This window comes from Schistocerca cancellata, chromosome 2 (assembly GCF_023864275.1).
Source record: "Schistocerca cancellata isolate TAMUIC-IGC-003103 chromosome 2, iqSchCanc2.1, whole genome shotgun sequence".
Lineage (NCBI taxonomy): Eukaryota > Metazoa > Arthropoda > Insecta > Orthoptera > Acrididae > Schistocerca > Schistocerca cancellata.
Genome location: NC_064627.1, coordinates 1,052,162,350 through 1,052,183,938, shown reverse-complemented (window position 1 = coordinate 1,052,183,938; position 21,589 = coordinate 1,052,162,350). Strand labels below are relative to the sequence as shown.

The window sequence follows — 21,589 nt, the reverse complement described above, 5'->3', positions numbered from 1 at the left end:
TTGCCCATGACACTAGAATTGTAATTTATCCAATTTTTCGAAAGTATCAATGTCTGGTTTTCTGTAAATGATCTCTCTTGATAAAAATAAATATAAAGTAAAAATTTGGCATATCCATTTCTGTAGATCTCAAAGGTAGTCCACCAGTGAACTGGAAAAAGCAGATTTTGAAACTTGTAAAACAGCATATAGAATCATCACAAATCTTGGGGGAGAGACAAGTAAGTAAGCTGAGATAGTTTGCATATTTTCTTTCAGTAATGTCATTTGAAATAATGTTCTGGGGTAAATCATCTTTAAGAAAGACAGTCTTCATGCTCAAAAATGTGTTGCAAGAGTAATATGTGGTGCTCACCCACAGACACCTTGTAGACATCTGTTTAAGACGTTGGGCATTTTGACTACCAGTGTAATTATTCCCTTACAAAATTACACTCCTGGAAATGGAAAAAAGAACACATTGACACCGGTGTGTCAGACCCACCATACTTGCTCCGGACACTGCGAGAGGGCTGTACAAGCAATGATCACACGCATGGCACAGCGGACACACCAGGGACCGCGGTGTTGGCCGTCGAATGGCGCTAGCTGCGCAGCATTTGTGCACCGCCGCCGTCAGTGTCAGCCAGTTTGCCGTGGCATACGGAGCTCCATCGCAGTCTTTAACACTGGTAGCATGCCGCGACAGCGTGGACGTGAACCGTATGTGCAGTTGACGGACTTTGAGCGAGGGTGTATAGTGGGCATGCGGGAGGCCGGGTGGACGTACCGCCGAATTGCTCAACACGTGGGGTGTGAGGTCTCCACAGTACATCGATGTTGTCGCCAGTGGTCGGCGGAAGGTGCACGTGCCCGTCGACCTGGGACCGGACCGCAGCGACGCACGGATGCACGCCAAGACCGTAGGATACTTCGCAGTGCCGTAGGGGACCCCACCGCCACTTCCCAGCAAATTAGGGACACTGTTGCTCCTGGGGTATCGGCGAGGACCATTCGCAACCGTCTCCATGAAGCTGGGCTATGGTCCCGCACACCGTTAGGCCGTCTTCCGCTCACGCCCCAACATCGTGCAGCCCGCCTCCAGTGGTGTCGCGACAGGCGTGAATGGAGGGACGAATGGAGACGTGTCGTCTTCAGCGATGAGAGTTGCTTCTGCCTTGGTGCCAATGATGGTCGTATGCGTGTTTGGCGCCGTGCAGGTGAGTGCCACAATCAGGACTGCATACGACCGAGGCACACAGGGCCAACACCCAGCATCATGGTGTGGGGAGCGATCTCCTACACTGGCCATACACCACTGGTGATCGTCGAGGGGACACTGAATAGTGCACGGTACATCCAAACCGTCATCGAACCCATTGTTCTACCATTCCTAGACCGGCAAGGGAACTTGCTGTTCCAACAGGACAATGCACGTCTGCAAGTATCCCGTGCCACCCAACGTGCTCTAGAAGGTGTAAGTCAACTACCCTGGCCAGCAAGATCTCCGGATCTGTCCCCCATTGAGCATGTTTGGGACTGGATGAAGCGTCGTCTCACGCGGTCTGCACGTCCAGCACGAAGGCTGGTCCAACTGAGGCGCCAGGTGGAAATGGCATGGCAAGCCATTCCACAGGATTACATCCAGCATCTCTACGATCGTCTCCATGGGAGAATAGCAGCCTGCATTGCTGCGAAAGGTGGATATACACTGTACTAGTGCCGACATTGTGCATGCTCTGTTGCCTGTGTCTATGTGCCTGTGGTTCTGTCAGTGTGATCATGTGATGTATCTGACCCCAGGAATGTGTCAATAAAGTTTCCCCTTCCTGGGACAATGAATTCACGGTGTTCTTATTTCAATTTCCAGGAGTGTAGTTGTAAATAGTCCACTGCAGATCAAAAGAGACAAAAATGTAGATACTGTAATATCAGAAGAAAAAGTGGCATTTACTACTCCTAATTGAGATTGTCTTTGGCACAAAAAGGGGTGTAAAATGCTGCAGCCAAAAGTTTTGATGTACGAGGGTTGCCCTGACAGTAATGCAGTGCAGTTTTTCTTTATTAATTCTTTATTGAACATAATGAGAACTACTCTTTATTGAACATAAAGAGAATTACACACACGAAAGAATGGTGTCTTATCTATACACCCTATTTTTCCACATAATCTCCTTCTCATTCTATGGCCTTCCTCCAGCACAAAACAAGGGCATGTATGCCCTGATGGTACCAGTCCTTGCCCTGGTGGTGCAGCCAGTGCTTCACTGAGTGAATCATCTCAACACTCATTGTCCTCTACTATGAACGGCATCCTTTAACTGCCCAAACATCAGCTCACTGGAACATGTCAGGTGTGACAGCAATGGATGGTCTCCCTGACCAGTGCAAACTGTGGAGCTCCACCAAACCGCCTTCTGATGACCTCTCCCTTCTTGCCCAGCAACTAACTGCACTTCTCTTGACAACAGATGCACCATAGACTTTGCAAGAGCATTTTTGGATGTTCCCCACAGTTTCTTTCTCTGCCGTGAGAAATTTAATGATGGCATGTTGCTTCTAACATACATCACCCACATACACTATTTTGAAACTGTCCTCCATCTATGTTATCTGTTGGAAGTGACGGAGACTTGGTGCACTCACTCAGTAGACTTCAAATAATACATATGTAACATTTTGCATTTGTAGCATCGTCTTTGGCTGAGAAAAAAATGTGGTGCATTACTTTCTGGGCAATCCTCATAAAATGTCTGACAGCAAAGTAAAGTTCGAAAACAAACTGAAATAATTTCTCCTTGACAAGTCATTCTATTCCGTAGAAGAATTTCTATCACTGCAATGTGTAAAGGGTGGTGGGTAGGAATTACCAATTCATTTCTCTATATTAAAAAAAAAACTAACTAACTATCGCACAATATTATGAAAAGGACATTTGCTACTCACCATAAAACAGAGATGCTGAATCACAGATAGGCACAACAAAAAAAAAGACTTCCAGAAAATGAGCTTCCCGCCAACAAGGCCTTCATTGGTGATAGAACATAAACACACACACTCACACAAACATAATTTCCACACACATGACTGCAGTCTCTGGTAGCTGAGGCCACATTGCGAGCAACAGCACAGGATTGTAGACCATCTCGAGAGGGTATGGAGGAGGCTGTGGCAGGGACGGGGGGGGGGGGGGAGGGGGGGGAAGGCATAGCAGGGTAGGGGTGAGAGATGGTGAACTGCTGTTTGTGGGAGCATACAGGCATGAGGTGGAGAGAGGGTAGGGCAGCTACGTGCAGTCAGGAGGTTATACAGAGGATGTGGGAGGGTTAATGGAAAAGGAGAGTGGTAAAAAGACTGGTTGCTCTCATGGAATAGAGGACTGTGTAGTGCTGGAATGGGAACAGGGAAGGGATTGGATGGTATGGACAAAGACTAACAAAGGTCAAGGCCAGGAGGGTTACGGGAACACAGGATGCATTACAGGAAGAGTTCCCATCTGCACAATTCAGAAAAGCTGGTGTTGGTAGGAAGGATCCAGAAGCCCCAAACTGTGTAGTAGTCAGTGAAATGAAGATGGCTGTGTTGGGCAGCACACTCATCAACAGGGTGGTCCAGCTGTTTCTTATCCACAGTGTCTCGGTGGCCATTCATGTGGACAGACAGGATGTTGACTGTCATGCCCATATAGAATGCAGCACAGTGTTTGCAGCTTAGTTTGATCATTTTGTGTCGTCTCGTTGTCACTGTAGGCTTGCACCATGGGAAGGAAGCAGAGGATGTTGTTTGGTGGCCAGTATCCTATTTCTGTAACACAACTGTACACAAGTATTAACAGGATTCTTTATTACCTTAAACAAGAAGCTACCTAACTTAAGACAGTCCAGTGTTGTGATACAAGCTCTTCTGTAATAGGCCACTTTAGCCTCGCTGCTAGTGAAGTACAAGTCCCGCTATGTACTCTACTCTGGTCACTACGTGCTGCCTGAGGCTGAGACTGACTGCAATTGCAATTGTCTGTGACTGCAAGTGACTCAACTCAGTGACTCACTAGATGACTGACTCTCTCTGCGGCTCTGACTGACTGGGCCCTCTGGTCCCTGGCGGCAGTCTAAATACTGGTGGTCAAGAGGCCATTGGTCGCACATTTCTTGCGAGTTTGCCTTTGTCCTCTCTCCTGACAGGTTGCCCCAGTGCCTACTATTGATCTTCTCACCACCTCTTTGCCAATCAGAGTGTTGGTGACAGCTTACACCAGCACAGGTCACATGATTGGTTTCAGAAGTAGCCATGCCTTAGATGGGATAGGTGATGCTTGTGACCGGACTTGAGTAGGTGGTGATGGGAGGATGTATGGGACAGGTCTTGCATCTATGTCTATTACAGGGATATGAGCAATGAGGCAAGGGGTTGGGAACAGGAGTTGTGTAGGGATGGCTGAGGATATTGTGTAGGTTCAGTGGGTGACGGAATACCACTGTGGGAGGGATCGGATGGGTAGTGTGTAGGACATTCCTGATTTCTGGGCATGACGAAACATAGTCAAAACCCTGGTGGAGAATGTGATCCAGTTGCTCCAGCCCTAGGTGGTACTGAGTCATGAGGGGAATGCTCCTCTGTGGTCTCATGGTGGGGCTTTGGAAAGTCATGGGTGACTGGAGAGATAAGGCCAAGAGGTATGTTTTTGTACAAGGTTGAAGGTGTCAATGAGATATTCGGTGTATTTCGGGAGGGATTGCTCACCATTACAGATGCAACAGCCATGGGTGGCCAGGCTATATAGGGACTGCTTGGTATGGAATGGGTGGCAACTGTCAAAGTGGAGGTATTGCTGGTGGTTGGTACTGATGTAGCTATCTTTGAGGTGGAGGTCAACATCAAGGAAGGTGGCTTGTTGAGTTGAATAGGACCATAGGACCAGGTGAAGCGAATGGGGGAGAAGGTGTTGAGGTTCTGCAGGAATGTGGATAGGGTATCCTCACCCTCGATCCATATCATGAAGATGTCATCACTGAATCTGAACTAAGTGAGGGGCTTGGGATTCTGGGTGTTTAGGAAGGTTTCCTCTAGATGGCTCATGAATAGGTTGGCAAAGGATGATGCCATGCATAGTCATACACTATATTTGTTTGTAGACAGTGCCTTCAAAGGAGACGTAATCATGAGTGAGGATATAGTTGGTCATGGCAATTAGGAAGGAGGTTGTAGGTTTGGAATCCGTCAGGTGTTGTATAGCAGCAAGGCCACAGGGATTGGGGATGTTAGTGTATAGGGAGGTGGCATCAGTAGTGATGAGCAGTTGACATTTACAAATGAAACCATGCAAAATTCAGCCACAGCAAGCACTTCATTAAGGTGACAAACAACAACCTGTGGAGTTCTGTAATTTAGTTCTTGGCCAGATGGAGGATGACAGTTTTCTTCCATGCCTAGTGTTTAGTGATGAGGCAACATTCCATTTAAATGGAAAGGTGAACCATAATAATGTGAGAATATGGGGTATGGACCAACCACATGAAGTTGTACAACATGAGACGGACTCTCCAAAATTTAATGTGGTTTGAGCAGTTTCTCAGGAGAATGTGTATAGTCCATTTTTCTTTGCTGAGAACACTGTCACAGGAAGCATGTATCTTGATACGCTTGAGAACTTTCTTTTCTCACAGTTGGAGACTGATTCAAACAACAACTCATTTATCAACAGGATGGGCACCGCCATGCTGGCATCTGGAAGTGCAGGAATTTTTAAAGCAAAGGATTACTTACCAATGGATTGGTCACACTGGACCAAATTATTCAGCCTTACATTACTGGCCTCCAAGGTCAGTGGACCTGACTGTATGTGATTATCCTGTGGGGGTTTACAAAAGACTGTTTATGTGCCTCCGTTACCCCGTGTAAGCTATAACTCAAAACATGCTCGTTGCAGTGTGGGAAGAATTTGAATACTGCATTGACACATGTTGTGCATCTCACAGGGGGAGGGGCGGCATATTGAACACCTATGAAAAGGTATAAAAAAACTTTTTGAGTTTTCTGTCTAACAAAAACCAAAATTCAATGCATATGTTTATTAGTTTCAGAAATATAGACATGCCAAATCAGATGACTCTTTTTGATCCACCCTGTACATTTCCTGGCAACAGCCTTACCGCAGTGGATACACCGGTTCCCATCCGATCACTGAAGTTAAGCACTGTCGGGCATGGCCGGCACTGGGATGGGTGACCATCTGGGCTGCCATGTGCTGTTGCCATTTTTTGGGGTGCACTCAGCCTCATGGTGCCAATTGAGGAGTTACTTGACCTAATAGCAGTGGCTCCGGTCAAAGAAATGTGGTGTCACCGCCAGACACCACACTTGCTAGGTGGTAGCCTTTAAATCGGCCGCGGTCCGGTAGTATACGTCGGACCCGCGTGTCGCCACTGTCAGTGATTGCAGACCGAGCGCCGCCACACGGCAGGTCTAGAGGGACTTCCTAGCACTCACCCCTGTTGTACAGCCGACTTTGCTGGCGATGCTACACTGACGAATGCGCTCTCATTTGCCGAGACGATAGTTAGCATAGCCTTCAGCTACGTCATTTGCTACGACCTAGCAAGGCGCCATTTATCCTTTGCTATGTATCTAATGAAGCATGAACCATCAGACCGATGTACACCAATTATGGATTAAAGTTAAGTATTCCAGCAACTACGTTCTTTCCTTACTAGACTCAACTACTTTACTGTTCCAGACCTCACGCCAGTCTGCGTGAGTTTAAAGCGTGCATTTCGGCCTCCTCTAGCTATACGGTGTTGGCTCTTCTGCCAACACATCAAGAAAACCATCATAATGACCGGCAGAACAGTGTGCTGACCACATACCCCTCATATCTGCATCCTCAGCTGACAATGACATGGCGGTCAGATGGTCCCAATGGGCCACTTGTGGCCTGAAGACAAAGTGCTGTACATTTCCTACAACAATGAAAACAATAATTCTAGTTGCAAATTGATGTGTATTACCAACTACTTTTTAAGTGAAATGACTGAACTATTGATTTTGCTGTTAACTGCATATGTCTGATCTTTTAATTATTATGTTTATTTACAAAGAAAAAATTATAGTAATAATGAGAGTTATGGATAGGTGGGAGAACCAGAATTACTGTTTCTACAGTCAAGCATTCATTATTTTTATGGTAGAGCAGGATAGTCATCCAATTTAATGTAAATAAATGATATACTGAAAATCTTTGTCTAAATTTATGTCATTCATACTCTGAGGTACATTTCATCAAATACTGAAGAAAGAAGAGAAGTTTTGTGGGATGCCAGGCAATATACAGTTAGGAATCATGTCACATGCACTGTTGGTGATGTTGAGAGCTTTTGTCAATGATTAGTTTTTGATTAGATGTATAATGCTAGACCAATGAAGTAATGATAGTTTATTTTGAGATGATGTAATTATGATGAAGATTGTGGTGTACTGTGGGAGATTATGAAATATTTTGAGAGGAATATGAAGATGAACTTATGGTTTGGGACTAATAATCAGACGATGTAGTGAATTACATCCAAGGAATCATACTGCAATATGCTTATAATGAAGTATAAGTAATTTTGGAAAGTGATTAAGAGTATATTGGATGAGAAGACAGAATGAAAAGTGTATGACCTATTAGTCTCTTAGATGAGAAATGGTAGAAATGCTTAGTTTAACCTGATAACTTTGTTTTGAGTAGAAATATACAAGATAATCATCAGTGGTAAACAACTAAACAGTTAGTACAAAATGAGTACTATTCCGAACATAATAATGAACTTGTTGCTATATTTGATGAAGGGGGGGGGGGGGGGGGAAGGGACATTAAAACTAGTGAATGGATAGATGAGAAATCTACTCAACAATCACTGGCAGGGGAACACACACATAAAAGGATTTAATTTAACTTCTACATGCTTTTGGAGCCAAAGAAACTGGGATATTTTTACTTCCCCTCTTGTTTTGCTATCTGCCTCCTTAAATTTGTTATTTCACTTCTAACTAATTACCATTAATATACATGTATATAATCTGCTTTTTCATAAAAGAGAAAGACTGGCCCTCAGTTTCAAAGAATTTAACACCAGATCAAATTTTGTGCCTAGTTTTCTGTATTTAAGTCATTTTCTAATTTATTTTGACTATTACTAGTTGGTATATTTTATTGTAGTGTGAAATCAGTAATTGTTTCTAACTCAAATTCTATTGTTGATGTATAAACAAATATAAATTCTGTACTAATTATAAACATTTGGGAGATGAAACAATAGCATTCTTAAAGGATTTATTTTGCTCTATTCGAAAACATGTTAGAAAAGCCAGCACTCAATTAATTCCAAAGTAATTAACAGTTTTGTCAAAAGTATTGTTTGCTTAACTGTATATTTTAAATTCAAGATTTAAACAAATAATTCAGCTTAACTCTTGTAGTAGAAGAAACTGTTAAAAAGATGGAATTTTTTTGATGTATTCAGTTAATTTAATGAGTTAAGTTTTAATTGTAATTTCTGTAAATTAAACTTTGAACAATGTGTAGTTTCAGCACCTATTATTGTGAGGATACATACGGGCCCAATTGTTGGTCACAAGACAGTCAGTCCACGGCAGAGTTTCAGATGAGGAACCTGTGTTGGTTAGATCAACAACAATGCATCCGTGAAATAAGTGTAACACAATTAGGCCATGTGTAAAATCAATGGCAGTGTTTGCTCCATACGTACCTGGCTATTCTTCAAGAAATGTGAACTTTTTGGTTAGGTTTTTACTGCTCATCGATGTTCAACAGGAGACTATTGTAGTAGTATGTGGATGTTCAGCTGCAACCTATTAATGGGGCTTATCGAAGGTTAATCTATAGCGCACTGGCCATATAATTGTGTATTATTGGGGGGTTGTGAGCAGTGAAAGTAAAAGACTGTGAAATGCAACTGTGCATCTGTCATCTACATTATTTATGGTAGTCAGTGTCCAAATTACAAACCCCAGTTTTCAGCCAGTATAGCAACGCAGTACGTTGACACTGAGGACAATAAACAAAATAAATAAAGCAGGCGAACTGCTACAAGTGGTTTCTTCTTCTGGCAGAAGAGCTGAAGGGGAAGGAAGAGGCATGAAGGAAAAGGACTGCAGAGCTTTAGGGAAAGGGATACAGTTCACTTACAAATCTGTGAAGATTCTACTTCAGCCACAAGTACAACATAATTTTAGATGTAGGAACATACATCCTGTAGCTTTGATCACTGCTGTGAAAATTAATTTTCTAATTTTTTTGTAGCGATGGTTAAACTGTCATGTAGCTGATACAAAAGACAAATAATTAAGGTGAGGCTGGCCAACAATCCCTTCAGAGCAGATGCACATTACATTCAAACTCTTGCAGTAATCAGTGTAATGTCATGAGTAATGAGAATAATGGGCAGGGGTACTACATCAGTAATGTGTGGATAAGTTGAGAATTTCTAGAGCAGTCCATTGCAGTTGCGATGACCACTGTGTTTGGATGGCTTAGTGGTTAGAGGATCTGCCTAGTGAGCAGGAGACCTGGGTTTGAATCCCAGTCCAGCACAAATTTTCAACTTTTCCCATTGACGCAAATCAATGCCCACTAGCTGCTAAATGTCTTGATATGAAAGAGAATGTATAAAGTTGATATACTTGACTACAAGAGATGATGGAGTAAACTGGACTGAGATGGTGAAATCAGTGACACAACCATTTGAAGTGTGAAAGGTAATGGGCCTTGCAACAATGAAGTTTACCTAATAATGGACGATCAAATTTGTCAAAAAATTAGAAAATAACTTTTCACATTTTCGCCAGAAAGACAGGTTGACACAGAATAATGGGAGTGTTTGAAATGAGTAGTGGCAGCCATGGGCAGGTTACAGCACTGCAGGTTCGTGTCACTTAGTGAGTAAACAGTTTGCCATTTCAGTAATCATGGATCAGTGGAACAGACAACAGTGTGCATTAGCCATAAAAATGTTTTATAAAAACATTGATAGTTTGGTAGCATCGCAGAGGGAGTTTTGATGTTTTTATAATTCAGGACATCATGATGCCATTCTGTCAAAACACATGATAAAATATTGGATTAATAACTTTGAAGAGACTGGATCTGCCCTCAAGAAGAAACCAACAGGATGACCAAGAAGTGTGCATTCTCTAGTGAACATTGATGTATGCGAGTCTGTCTTATGGAGTCAACGGCGTTCAACTCATAAGCAAGCAGCAGGGATTGGAATTGTCCTGGGAGAGTGTCCGCAGAGTTTGGGATGTAATTCACGGTGTCCCAGCTGAGATGTTGCAGCATTCAATGAGGAATCTCAACAGCAGATTTCACTAACGTATTCGTACAGCAGGACGCCATCTAAAGGACATAATTTTTAAAAATGATAAATGCTATTAATGTTTCGTAAATGGCAAAGTTGTAAGGTTTCAATAACTATGAATGCAATTTCTTTCCATCATCACTTCTAGTTTTATTGGATTGTGGAAATGTGCCTATTTTTCTGTGTCACCCTGTAGGTGATTAAATTCAAATCGTTGAGTAGATGTTCTGAAATTTTGTTAATGCAATGTGATAATGATAGACTTAAAGAATTTAAAATCCCTATGGTAGATAAGAATGAAATATTTCACTAACTGTGCAATTTTGCATTAGTTAAATATTATTGGATCACACACACACACACACACACTGAGAAACAGTATTTGCATGTAGAAATAATTTATTTCAGAAAAACATTTTATCATTTATTCCAGATGAAACGTTGGTTGTTCCATTATGTTGATGTCAGAATTTTGCTCACATTTCATGCATGCAAAATTCTTAGGGGGTTGTTGCAATGGAAATGGTTGCTGTTACATTTTCATTTACTAGTAAAGAATGTAATAAAAGTAAAAAAAGGCCTGTAACTTTTCATTTACAAGCATACATGTCACAAAACTGAATCCTTGAATCATGCCTTCTATCAACTGTGCCACTAAGAGAATGTCAAGTAATTTTTTTTTATTTTTCCTCAAGGTGTAGACAAACATTTGCATCAACCAGTTTACTCTTCAAGCCAGGTTTTCTGAAGAGTATTGTAATTATGTTAACATTGTGTTAATTATGCAGTACCTTAGTAGGTACAGGCAGAATTAAATTATTACATCTCTTTCAAATTAAAGTGTGAACTATGTTCTAGTAAATTTCTGGCTTCATTCTAGAATCCTGCAATTTCTAAATCAACAGTAATCTTCATTGTGATGATCGTAGTGAAGATAGTCTTATCCAGCCCTGCGCGTAGTCCATGATGAAATGTTTGTCACTGGAAAGAGCCTCTCCAGCAGCTGCATGCGGTCTTTCTGGTAGAAGCCTTGCCTCATAGCCAACTGTGAGCCTATCTCTAAGTACCGTGGGGTGCGAGGTTTAAGGGCCTGCCAGTCGACATTAAGCAGATCTGTCTTCTCTGATGTAGGATTCCTGCAACAATAAAAAGAACAGATTAATGACCTACAGTGCATTCTGTGCTTTGTTTGTTTACAATAAAAGTGGAATTCACTCTTCCCAGCTCATATTTATCAAGACTTTCCTGATTGTGATCAGTCCTGCAGGACTGGAAAAAGAGCACAGTTCACTCTTGTTTACAAGAAAGATAAAAGAACAGATACAGAAAATTATACAAACATCACTGTTGTCCATCTGTCAGCATATGCTAAACTCAAACATTATGATGGTCCTAGAGGCAAACCAACTTTTCCCAAAAATTCAACATGAATTTTCAGGAAGAACCATTTGTGTGAAACACAGCTTGGCGATGTCTCATTAACAGTAGATGTGAGTGAACACTTAGATACCATATTCCTACCATATTCCTAGATTTTGATACTGTTCCACATTGATGATAAACAAAGACACGATCATACATATCTTCACATATAGTGACTGGCATAATGAATATTTGACTAATAGCAACCTATACATTATACTGGGAAGTGAAAGTTCAACAGAAAGTGTAATAAAGCATCAAATGCACTTAATATCCATGAAACATTTGTCAGATATGATTAGTTGCACAGTAAAATTTTTCCCTGTTGATGATGTTGTGGTAGCCATACCACAGAATCATAAGGAGGGCAGCACACCATGTTTTGCCCGAGAGCACCAGTTTAGTGTTAGGCCTTGGCAATGGTGCAGTCCCCACAGACTCGGAAGAGACAAAAGCAAAATCCAGTGTGAGGTAGACATCCGTGCCTTATGGATGATTACAGCGACCCTGATTTTGTCAGCAGTGGCCCACATGGGTCAAGTACAACACACACTCTTCACTGATACATCTGCAAGTTTATAAACAGGAGTTGATCATTTGCTCCATCTCGTCATGTCCACAGATTAAATGTTGGCCCATGAGACTAGAGGTAATTTGCATGTTTGGACAAATACATATTCTTTCTCTTTCTGCAGCTGTGAGACCACACTATGCGCTCGATCACTGAGGAGTGTGCGCCCTCCAGGATCAGTGGTCAGGCTATTAACCACAGTCACATGACTGCACGTTGTGAACATTTCAGACAATATTTCTGTAAGTTTTCTAGTATACCAACTGTTGTCAATAAATATGTTATTATGTAATCGTGTCTCTGACCAATTACTGTCGCCTGAGCCTGCAGCCTGAACTTAATGCATGGGTGCAGCAGTAAAAGCTGGCTCACAGCATGATGGACTTGAAAGCAGTAAAAACGACCAGTTACCTACTTCACTGGTCAGCCTGACATTATTTGTGGACAAAACAAATGGTGAAGGACATGATCAGTGGAAGTGATGTGGAACTGCAAGTGGACTCCTGGACAAATGTTTCTGTGCTTTCCCCTAAATGTGTGCGTATGTGTTTGAATACTGAACATTAATTTTTTTGTGTGTGCATGTTTTCTTCATGTGTGTCAAGTTACCATAAGTATGTGTTTTCCCCTGTGTGTGAATACTTAGCTATTGCATTATGACTATGGAGGAACTCCAATAGACAATAGAAGAATTACAGCATGCATTAGGTTCCTGGAGAGCAAGCTACAGACATGGCCCACATGCATGGCATCAGCTCACCGGGAGCCAACTCATGAAAATTTGCACAAGCAAAACAGCACCACACCAATGCCACTCGCCATTGCTGGGATGACAGCTAGCACAGAATGCATGTTGATTAGTCTGCCCCCCTTTTGGCACGGCAAACCATTCATGTGGTTTAGCCAAGTGGAAACGGTTATTCTAACAAGGGAACCTCCCCATCGCACCCCCCGCAGATTTAGTTATAAGTTGGCACAGTGGATAGGCCTTGAAAAACTGAACACAGATCAATCGAGAAAACAGGAAGAAGTTGTGTGGAACTATGAAAAAATAAGCAAAATATACAAACTGAGTAGTCCATGTGCAAGATAGGCAACATCAAGGATAACGCAAACATAGGAACGCCGTGGTCCCGTGGTTAGCATGAGCAACTGCGGAACGAGAGATTCTTGGTTCAAGTCTTCCCTCGAGTGAAAATTTTTTTTCTTTATTTTCGCAAAGTTATGATCTGTCCGTTCGTTCATTGACGTCTCTGTTCACTGTAATAAGTTTAGTGTCTGTGTTTTGCGACCGCACCGCAAAACCGTGCGATTAGTAGACGAAAGGAAGTGCCTCTCCAATGGGAACAGAAAACATTTGATCGCAAGGTCATAGGTCAACCGAGTCCTCCACAGGAAAACACGTCTGATATATTCTATACGACACTGGTGACGGCATGTGCGTCACATGACAGAAATATGTTGTCGACCCACCTAACTTGTACACTTGGCGAATGGGTAAAAAGATTATTCTAATTTGCCCGGTTTAGGTTTTCTTGTGGATGTGATAATCACTCCCAAAAAAGTGATGAAAACATAAGAATTTGTCACATAAACTGCAACAAACTAATGCAACAGTTTCACAGTCGCACAGTTTTCTCTGTGCTCTGTCAAAACATATGTTTTTAACCTTTTTCAAATTTTTCCGTGTGTAGACCATCAAATCCTGCATATGTCCAAGCCAATCTGAACATTTCCTGGAATTTTGGAGAGTTGATTATATGTGAGTGCCTGAACTTTGATAATTGTCTGAAAATAAAAAATTAAAATTTTTACCCGAGGGAAGACTTAAACCAAGGACCTCTCGTACCGGAGCTGCTCACGCTAACCACGGGACCACAGCGGTCCTAAGCTCAGAGTATCCTTGATATTGCCTATGTTACACATGGACTACTCAGTTTGTATATTTTGCTTATTTTTTTCATCGTTCCACACAACTTCTTCCTATTTTCTCGATTGATCTGTGTTCAGTTTTTCAAGGCCTATCCACTGTGCCAACTTATAAGTAAATCTGAGGGGGGTGCGATGGGGAGGTTCTCTTGTAAGTAACAAGATTACTTGCAGGCTCACCAAATTTAGACAAATCATGAGCCAGCTCAATCAAAACTATGTGGCCAAAATGCAGGTCATAATCACTGCGCCGCCAATGCAGTCCTCGTATAAACAGATGAAGGAGGAATTTATCCAATGGATTTCATCATCCAAAGAACAACAGATGCACCAATTGCTGCATCATGAGGTATGCAGTGACCTTCTCAGTTCCTGTGACACCTGCACAGCCTCGCACAGCCAGACATTGTCCTGAATTCACTGTTGCACATTATCTGGGCACGCAGCCTCCTTACACAGGTGCAAGTGGTAATAGCCATGCAGACAGATATGCATCTGGATGCCACTGCAAACTTGGCCAATTGAGTACACGAAGTAATGGCAACAGTGTTTAGTACCACGGCTGCGGTAACCTACAACACGATACACAGCAGCAACAGCCATTTTAACAGTTCCCTCTTGGTAGTGGAACCACCTCTGAGCAGTTACTGTTGGTACCCTGCCCATTTTGGTAACAAAGTGACCAAATGTCATTCACCATGCTCACACTCAAATGCCATCTGCGACCAGTCCTGGACACACCCATCTGCAGTGCAGTATCAAAGCATCTGTTTGTAATGGAGGCCGTTCAAATGGCTCTGAGCACTATGGGACTTAACATCTGAGGTCTTCAGTCCCCAGTGGAGGCCACAGGTACCTGGTTGACACTGATTCAGATTTATCCATTTTCCCTTGGCCAATGCTGAGAGACTGTAGGAAGGCTAAAATTCTGATTCTCATGGCAGCAAACAATTCTGCCACAAAAAATACAGTGTTCATCACCGGAATGTGGACCTTGGACTGCACTGCACATTCGTGTGGAGATTCACTATGAGTGGTGTCAACGAGCTGATCCTGGGTGTTCCTAGCCACTACAAGATGCTTACTGACATCACAAATGCACAACAAAGCAAAGACTGAGTTTGAGGCCATGCTTCAAGTATCAAGCAGTCCGTGGTCTTCTGCTGTAAATTTCATACCAAAAAAGGACAATTCTTGGCTCCCATGTGGGGACTACTGTGCACTGAATTCAGATTCCTGTTGCACTGGAAGACGTACAAAAAATGGTGACCGTCATCCCATTTGGGCTTGTCAAGAACATTTATACGATGTTCAGCCTTTGGAGTGCTGCCCAGACTTGGCAGCATTTCCTGGGGGAGGGGGGCGGGGGGGCATTTGCAAGGCCTCCCACGATGTTTTGCATACCTTGATGACATCCTCATGTTCTCACATTTGCCTCAGCTCCACCACAGCCACCTAATGACCATCTTACAGCACTTTAGTGAGGCTGGCATTGTTATAAACCTGTTGAAATGCCTATTCAGGATAATGGAGATTGAAATGGGCATCTAATCAACCCTACCAGATTCAAGCCTCTACTGTAGAAGATACAGGCAATCCTGAATATGCCACACCCACAGACGCACAAAAGTATCCACCAGTACCTCAGTGTGATCAACTTTTACTGGCACCATCTGCATAACTGCCGAGGTGCTGGAATGCCTGAGTGCAGACCTATGTTTGTGGCCCCATTGCTAAAGGAAGGGTTCTCATTACCTGGACAGACGCAATGGAACAAAGCTTTGCTGAGTCCAAATGGAGCCTCACTGAATGATGCTGCTTGCCGCCCCCCCCCCCCCCCTCCAAAAAAAAAAAAAAAAAAAAAAACAATGCACAGTTAGTTGCAGTTAAAGATGCCAGCCAGACTGCTGTGGGTGCAGCAGTCCCCAACAGTGCACTGGCTGTGCAGTTCGCAGCCACTTTGTTTCTTTTCATGCAAGTTATCAGCATCACAGTGCTCATGGAGTGTGTACGTTCATCAGAAGACACCCGCCCTTTCATTACTTTCATCAGCCACAAGCTGTTGTTATCATCTGTTCACCACACTAACTATAATAGCTAGAGTACATGCTGCAGTTCACCAAGGACATTTGCCACATTTCTGGGGTGGAAAATGTCGTTGCTGACTGCTTGTCTGTGATTGTGCTGTTATCTCCTCTCCTGTGATCTTTCAGGATATCACCCAAGAACAGGAGAGTGGTGAACAATTGGACAGCTTTCACAACAATGCCCCCAGTGGTTTTCAACTGGATATATTTAATGCTGTGTTACATGCACATACACTGAGTGATAATGCGAGATGACAGCTTTATAGGCACATTTAACTTGGACAGCACTGGCTAACCAGTGGTTCCAACTAACCTGCAATGATGTGAACATTTTCCTGAAACACCAACATTCAAGGACAAACTGAAGGAATAGCTAATACAAAAGTCATTCTATTCAATTAGTGAATTTTTTGTGCATAGGAACAAATTTTTATTATACAACTGAGTTAGCATTTCAATGTAAACATAAATGTAAACTATTTGTTGCTGTATGTTATATTGTTGCTCAAATACTTTGATACTGTTAATCTGAATGTGTACACATAATATTAATTATCATGTATGTTATATGTTTTTATTTCTGCTAGTGTTCCATGTTGTTACTATGAATCTTGTCATGAATTAACCATATGTGCACTGCTGTATTGTTAATGTTGTAAAAATACTGACTAGTTCCATATCCTTGCAATCCATTACTATCAGGATCAACAGAACTCACAATAAAATAAATAAGTAATAAATAAATAGAGATGAGCAGAGAAACAATATAGCTTCAAATGTCATTTAATTTTTAAAGAGAATGAAAGAATATTCAGCAAAACTCCAGCACTACCACATTCTTCTTGGGTGACCAAACGGAAAGCATAAAATGCTCTTATTCTCCAACTTAACATAGTATTCTAATTACAAATAAGAGGAATCACAATTTCCTAACTTAAATACAGGGATGTATAAAACCATACTGGACAGATTTCACCATATTCTTGAATAATGAAGCCACTGAAGGTATTGAATACAGTCAGTCATCTGATAATCTCATGGCTCCTTTCTTATCTCAGAGCAATACATTTCATTTCAGGAACTGTCATCTGCTATGCTGATAATAAGTCAGTCAACAACAGAATCCACGAAACCACTCAGGCAACACATGTTCTCCTCTTCTTTTATGATGTGCCATTCTATAGTCTGTCAGCAATCAGCAGTGACATGTGAAAAAGCTGCCTGCTTTAGTTCCAGTATGTCTGACAGCTTAACAGTGTTGTTATTTCTTGTGACAAATCCCATAACTTGGCTCCAGAATCAGTTCTGTTGGGTTCATATTGTAATGGTACAGTGGCAAATATAAAAATGAAGCATTTGTAAGGTGTGCTCGATGCTAGGAAAATGATTGTTTTTCATGTTTCTATGACACTTATCACTGTGGTTTGTGTGAGACTACATCTGTGGTATAAAACAATGGACATAGTTCAAATAAAGTGTGTGTTGTTTTACATTTTTCTCTTAAAAATTAAATTGTTATGTTTTCTTAATTTAAGCAACCTTTAATTATAATCTTTCATAAAATATTGACAATTAAGAGTTTATATTTGAAATGAAAACAAGAATTTTGTGCACACTATGTAATTAGAAACAAGAAGATGTGCGTTATTCATAAAAAAATGATGATGAATTTTACGATTACAAGATGTAGGCATTTCAAATTGAATGAAAAGAAAAAGAATGACAAAGGTGAGCCTTGCAGCTGTGATCCATGAACTGCACCAGGTCACCAATCTACTACACTACCAATTCCACTATATTTCCAGTGTGTATTTCTATCTCAACTATATCAAAGACAGTCCCTTGGAAAATTGCAAAGCCAATTTTTTCTGTAAATTTATGAAAAACATTAAGAACTACCTATTTCTCAGCACTTTTGAACAATGTTCCACACATGTATTTCACTACAGAGCAGGGAGCAGCTTCATCTGTTTTCATACTGCATATTAACAGTGTGACAGAGCGCAACAGTACAGAAACTGTAATTGTAAACGAGTTTTGCAATATAAACTACATACCTAAAGCACGATTAAGAAAAACATTCATGGAAGTTAATACATTAGAATATCTTAAAGTTTCATTTAATGTAACTTAGTAATAAGATATCTAATGCATAAGTAGGATCTACTTCCAAGAGCGTAACACCACCAGTGTACGTGTGCTATGGATTCTGACAAATCATCGTGTTTGTGTTTGTTTACATCAGATTTATTCTTATGATGAACAGAGTATAATGCCCATTCCCACTTCCTCCTGCAAAATTTTGTGCAATGTTTTGACAGGCGCACATTGCCCATTCCTCCCAAGGAAATTCCAGTGTAATGCAGTCAACTGCATCCAAGGCAAAAGGTTTCTACTGAAAACAGTGTGCGCTGTTTATGCACATTGCCAGACAGTGTGGTGTGAGGATACTTCAAACAGCAAGCTACCCCTCAGCATCTAAAGACATGGTCAACTGGCTCCATCAGGCATTGCCTGAATGCAGGCACTTCTGCTTGTACTCCTCAGCCTGTGATTAACACTAAAGTTTGAGATTGACATTTCATCAGCAGACCTAATCTATTGTCAATATGATGCCATCCCTGGTAAATTCATGGAGGAGGCACTGCCACAGGATGCCTTGGTCTCACAACTGGCAGAACATCTGTGCAGTCACATGGACAGTCTGTGACAGCATGCACTGATGTGCCATGGCCAGTGGCATAGCGTGAGGGGAGACTTTGAGACTTAGCCTCCCCTGTTTTCGTGTTCAAAAAAGATGCAATAGTAAGTTGCAACAAAAATATAAAAAGACTTTCTGCTAAGAGCTCTAAATGCGAGAAGACATCAGTTTTGTAGCCCGCGCCGCACCCTGAGTATTGGTGTATTTGCCTGCTTGAGACTCGACTGCTCTTAGTCTCTGCCTCCGTACCCTTACCTGGCTGTGTTAGTGGCATTCTCGGCTCCCCTCCACTTTCCCTCTTCCACGAAGGCTGGGGCACTACACTTGCTAGCAGGTATTGAGACTAGTCTCTACCACTTCTATGCTGGCTTTTAACACGGAAGTGAACAGTCGCGCGGTTTGTGTTAGTCATTCTTGTGTGAATTTAGTGCATATTTTCGTTGTGTCACCACCATGAGTGAGCCAGCAACTGAACATTTTGTAGAATTTTTATTAAAGATGCCTTTTTCTACATTAATGTACCGTATGAAAAAAAGTGCGAATTGATGGACAAACTCAGTGTAGTTTTAAGTGAAGCCACATGAAAACGCACTTTTCAGAGAGCCTGGTACGAAAAGTATACTTGGCTGACTGTGAATGCAGTTAATAACATATTATATTGTTATATATGTCTTCTGTTTGGTGGTGAAAACGAATGGTGCAATAAGGACATTTGTACAATAAAGAACTTTGACAGGAAAGCACCAAAGCATCAGATATCAAAACGTCACCGGCAGAACAACGAATCATTTCAGTTATTGGACAAAAGTAGAATTGAGCACGCCCATTCTGAAGCCGCTCATCTGATAGCAACAAAATACAACGAACAAGTTGCATCCAACAGGACAGTATTGGCTTGTCTTACTCAGGCAATTGTATTTCTTTGTAAACAAGAACTAGCCTTTCGTGGCCATCGAGAAGACAAATCCTCTAGCTTCAAAGGTAACTATCTGGAATTGTTAGATTTACTAGCTCAAGGAGAGCAGTTAATCCGAGACCATCTGTCATCATCTTCGACCTTTAAAGGAACTTCTCCAGATATACAGAATGATGTAATAGAAATGATAATGCTGGCAGATAATGAGAAAATAAAATCTGAAATTCAGAACTGCGATTTCATTTCAATTCAGGCTGATGAAACATTAGACATGTCATGCAAGAGTCAAATGAGTATAGTATTCAGATACTGTATTGCAGACAAAATTGAGGAAAGATTCGTGGAATCTTATGATGTTTCTGGGGATAAAACTGCTGCAGGTTTGTCAAACATTATTCATGCAGTATTGAAGGAATGGAATGTGGAAAGAAAAGTGGTTAGTCAAACATATGATGGCACTTCAGTAATGGCAGGCAGAGAAAGAGGACTACAACAATTGGTGAAGCAGTTCTCCCCTATGCGGTGTTTACACATTGTTACGCACACCAACTGAATTTGTTACTGTTACATGCTTCCAAAATCATACGAGAAGTATGCATGTTTGTAAGTGATCTTACTGCATTCCATTCGTTTTTCAGCAAATCATCAAAACAAACTGTATTGCTAACTGAGAAAGGATTTAAACTGCCACATGCAAGCAACACTCGCTGAAACTTTCATTCCAGAGCAGTTTCAAAAATATCTAGTGATTTCTCAGAGCTATATAGTGTTTTTAATCATATTATTGATGATTCAGACTCTCAGTGGGACCAGAATCTTTGAGCTGTGCTGCGGGAATGAAACGACGGACGGATGATCCTATGTTTGTCTACTTGCTTCATTTCTACCAAGGGTACTTTGTTTATGTTGATCATTTCTTTAATGTTCTTCAATCAAAATCTGTCTGTATAACTGCTTGCCATGATGAAATAAGAACTGTTTTGAGAAACTTACGACAGTTAAGAACGGAAACATTCGTTCATGAATGCATTAAATGCAGCTTGTGTTTGAATGGCAACTTATCATTTTGTAACAGTCAAAAGACATCTTTCAGGGCACTAACTTACGAGATACTGGATTTGCAAATTGTTCAGATGGAAAGAAGATTTCAAGACCTTTCCCAAATTAATTTTGTTGAACTTTTGAATGAAAAGTGTTTCCCAAACTATCAAAAAGAATGCCAAAGTTGAAACTGCATCAGTTATTAGGACAGTACCCTTTTCTTTTTTTTAAAACGAGAACAACTTGAAAATGAACTGTGTAACATGTATGCTGATGAGAAAAAACACTTATCTCCAAGAATCCTCTTAAAGTACATTGTCAACAATGATTTAGACTCTGTTTATAAAGAAACAACGAAGTTCCTGCTTTTGGTTTTGACCCTACCTGCAACTACAGTAAGCAGTGAACGAAGCATGAGTACTCTTAAAGGAGTGAAGAATTATTTAAGGAATTCCGTGTCCAACATCCGGCTGTTGTGTTTGAGCACGTTATCAATAGAAAAGACACTACTTGGAGAGCTATCCAGTGATCAGATCTTTGTAGACCGAGTTGTAGACTTCTTCGTGGAAAGAAAAGACAGGCGCA

At 41.4% G+C, this 21,589-nt stretch overlaps 1 protein-coding gene, 1 non-coding gene and 1 pseudogene across 2 annotated transcripts in view; 2 read left to right on the top strand and 1 right to left on the bottom strand.

Moving 5' to 3' along the window:
* The first annotated feature begins 6,114 nt into the window (after nt 1-6,114).
* Nucleotides 6,115-6,232, top strand: LOC126164004 (5S ribosomal RNA; annotated as a pseudogene).
* Nucleotides 6,233-9,499: 3,267 nt separating this feature from the next.
* Trnat-agu (transfer RNA threonine (anticodon AGU)) lies at nt 9,500-9,572 on the top strand. The gene has a single exon. It is a non-coding gene; the product is annotated as a tRNA-Thr (tRNA).
* Nucleotides 9,573-10,718: 1,146 nt separating this feature from the next.
* Nucleotides 10,719-21,589, bottom strand: part of LOC126163039 (esterase E4-like) — a 92,771-nt gene continuing 81,900 nt past the window's right edge. The window contains exon 10 of the mRNA XM_049919914.1: nt 10,719-11,473. Coding sequence (XP_049775871.1) covers nt 11,278-11,473 — 196 coding nt within the window. The 3' untranslated portion in view covers nt 10,719-11,277. The remainder of the gene's footprint in view (nt 11,474-21,589) is intronic.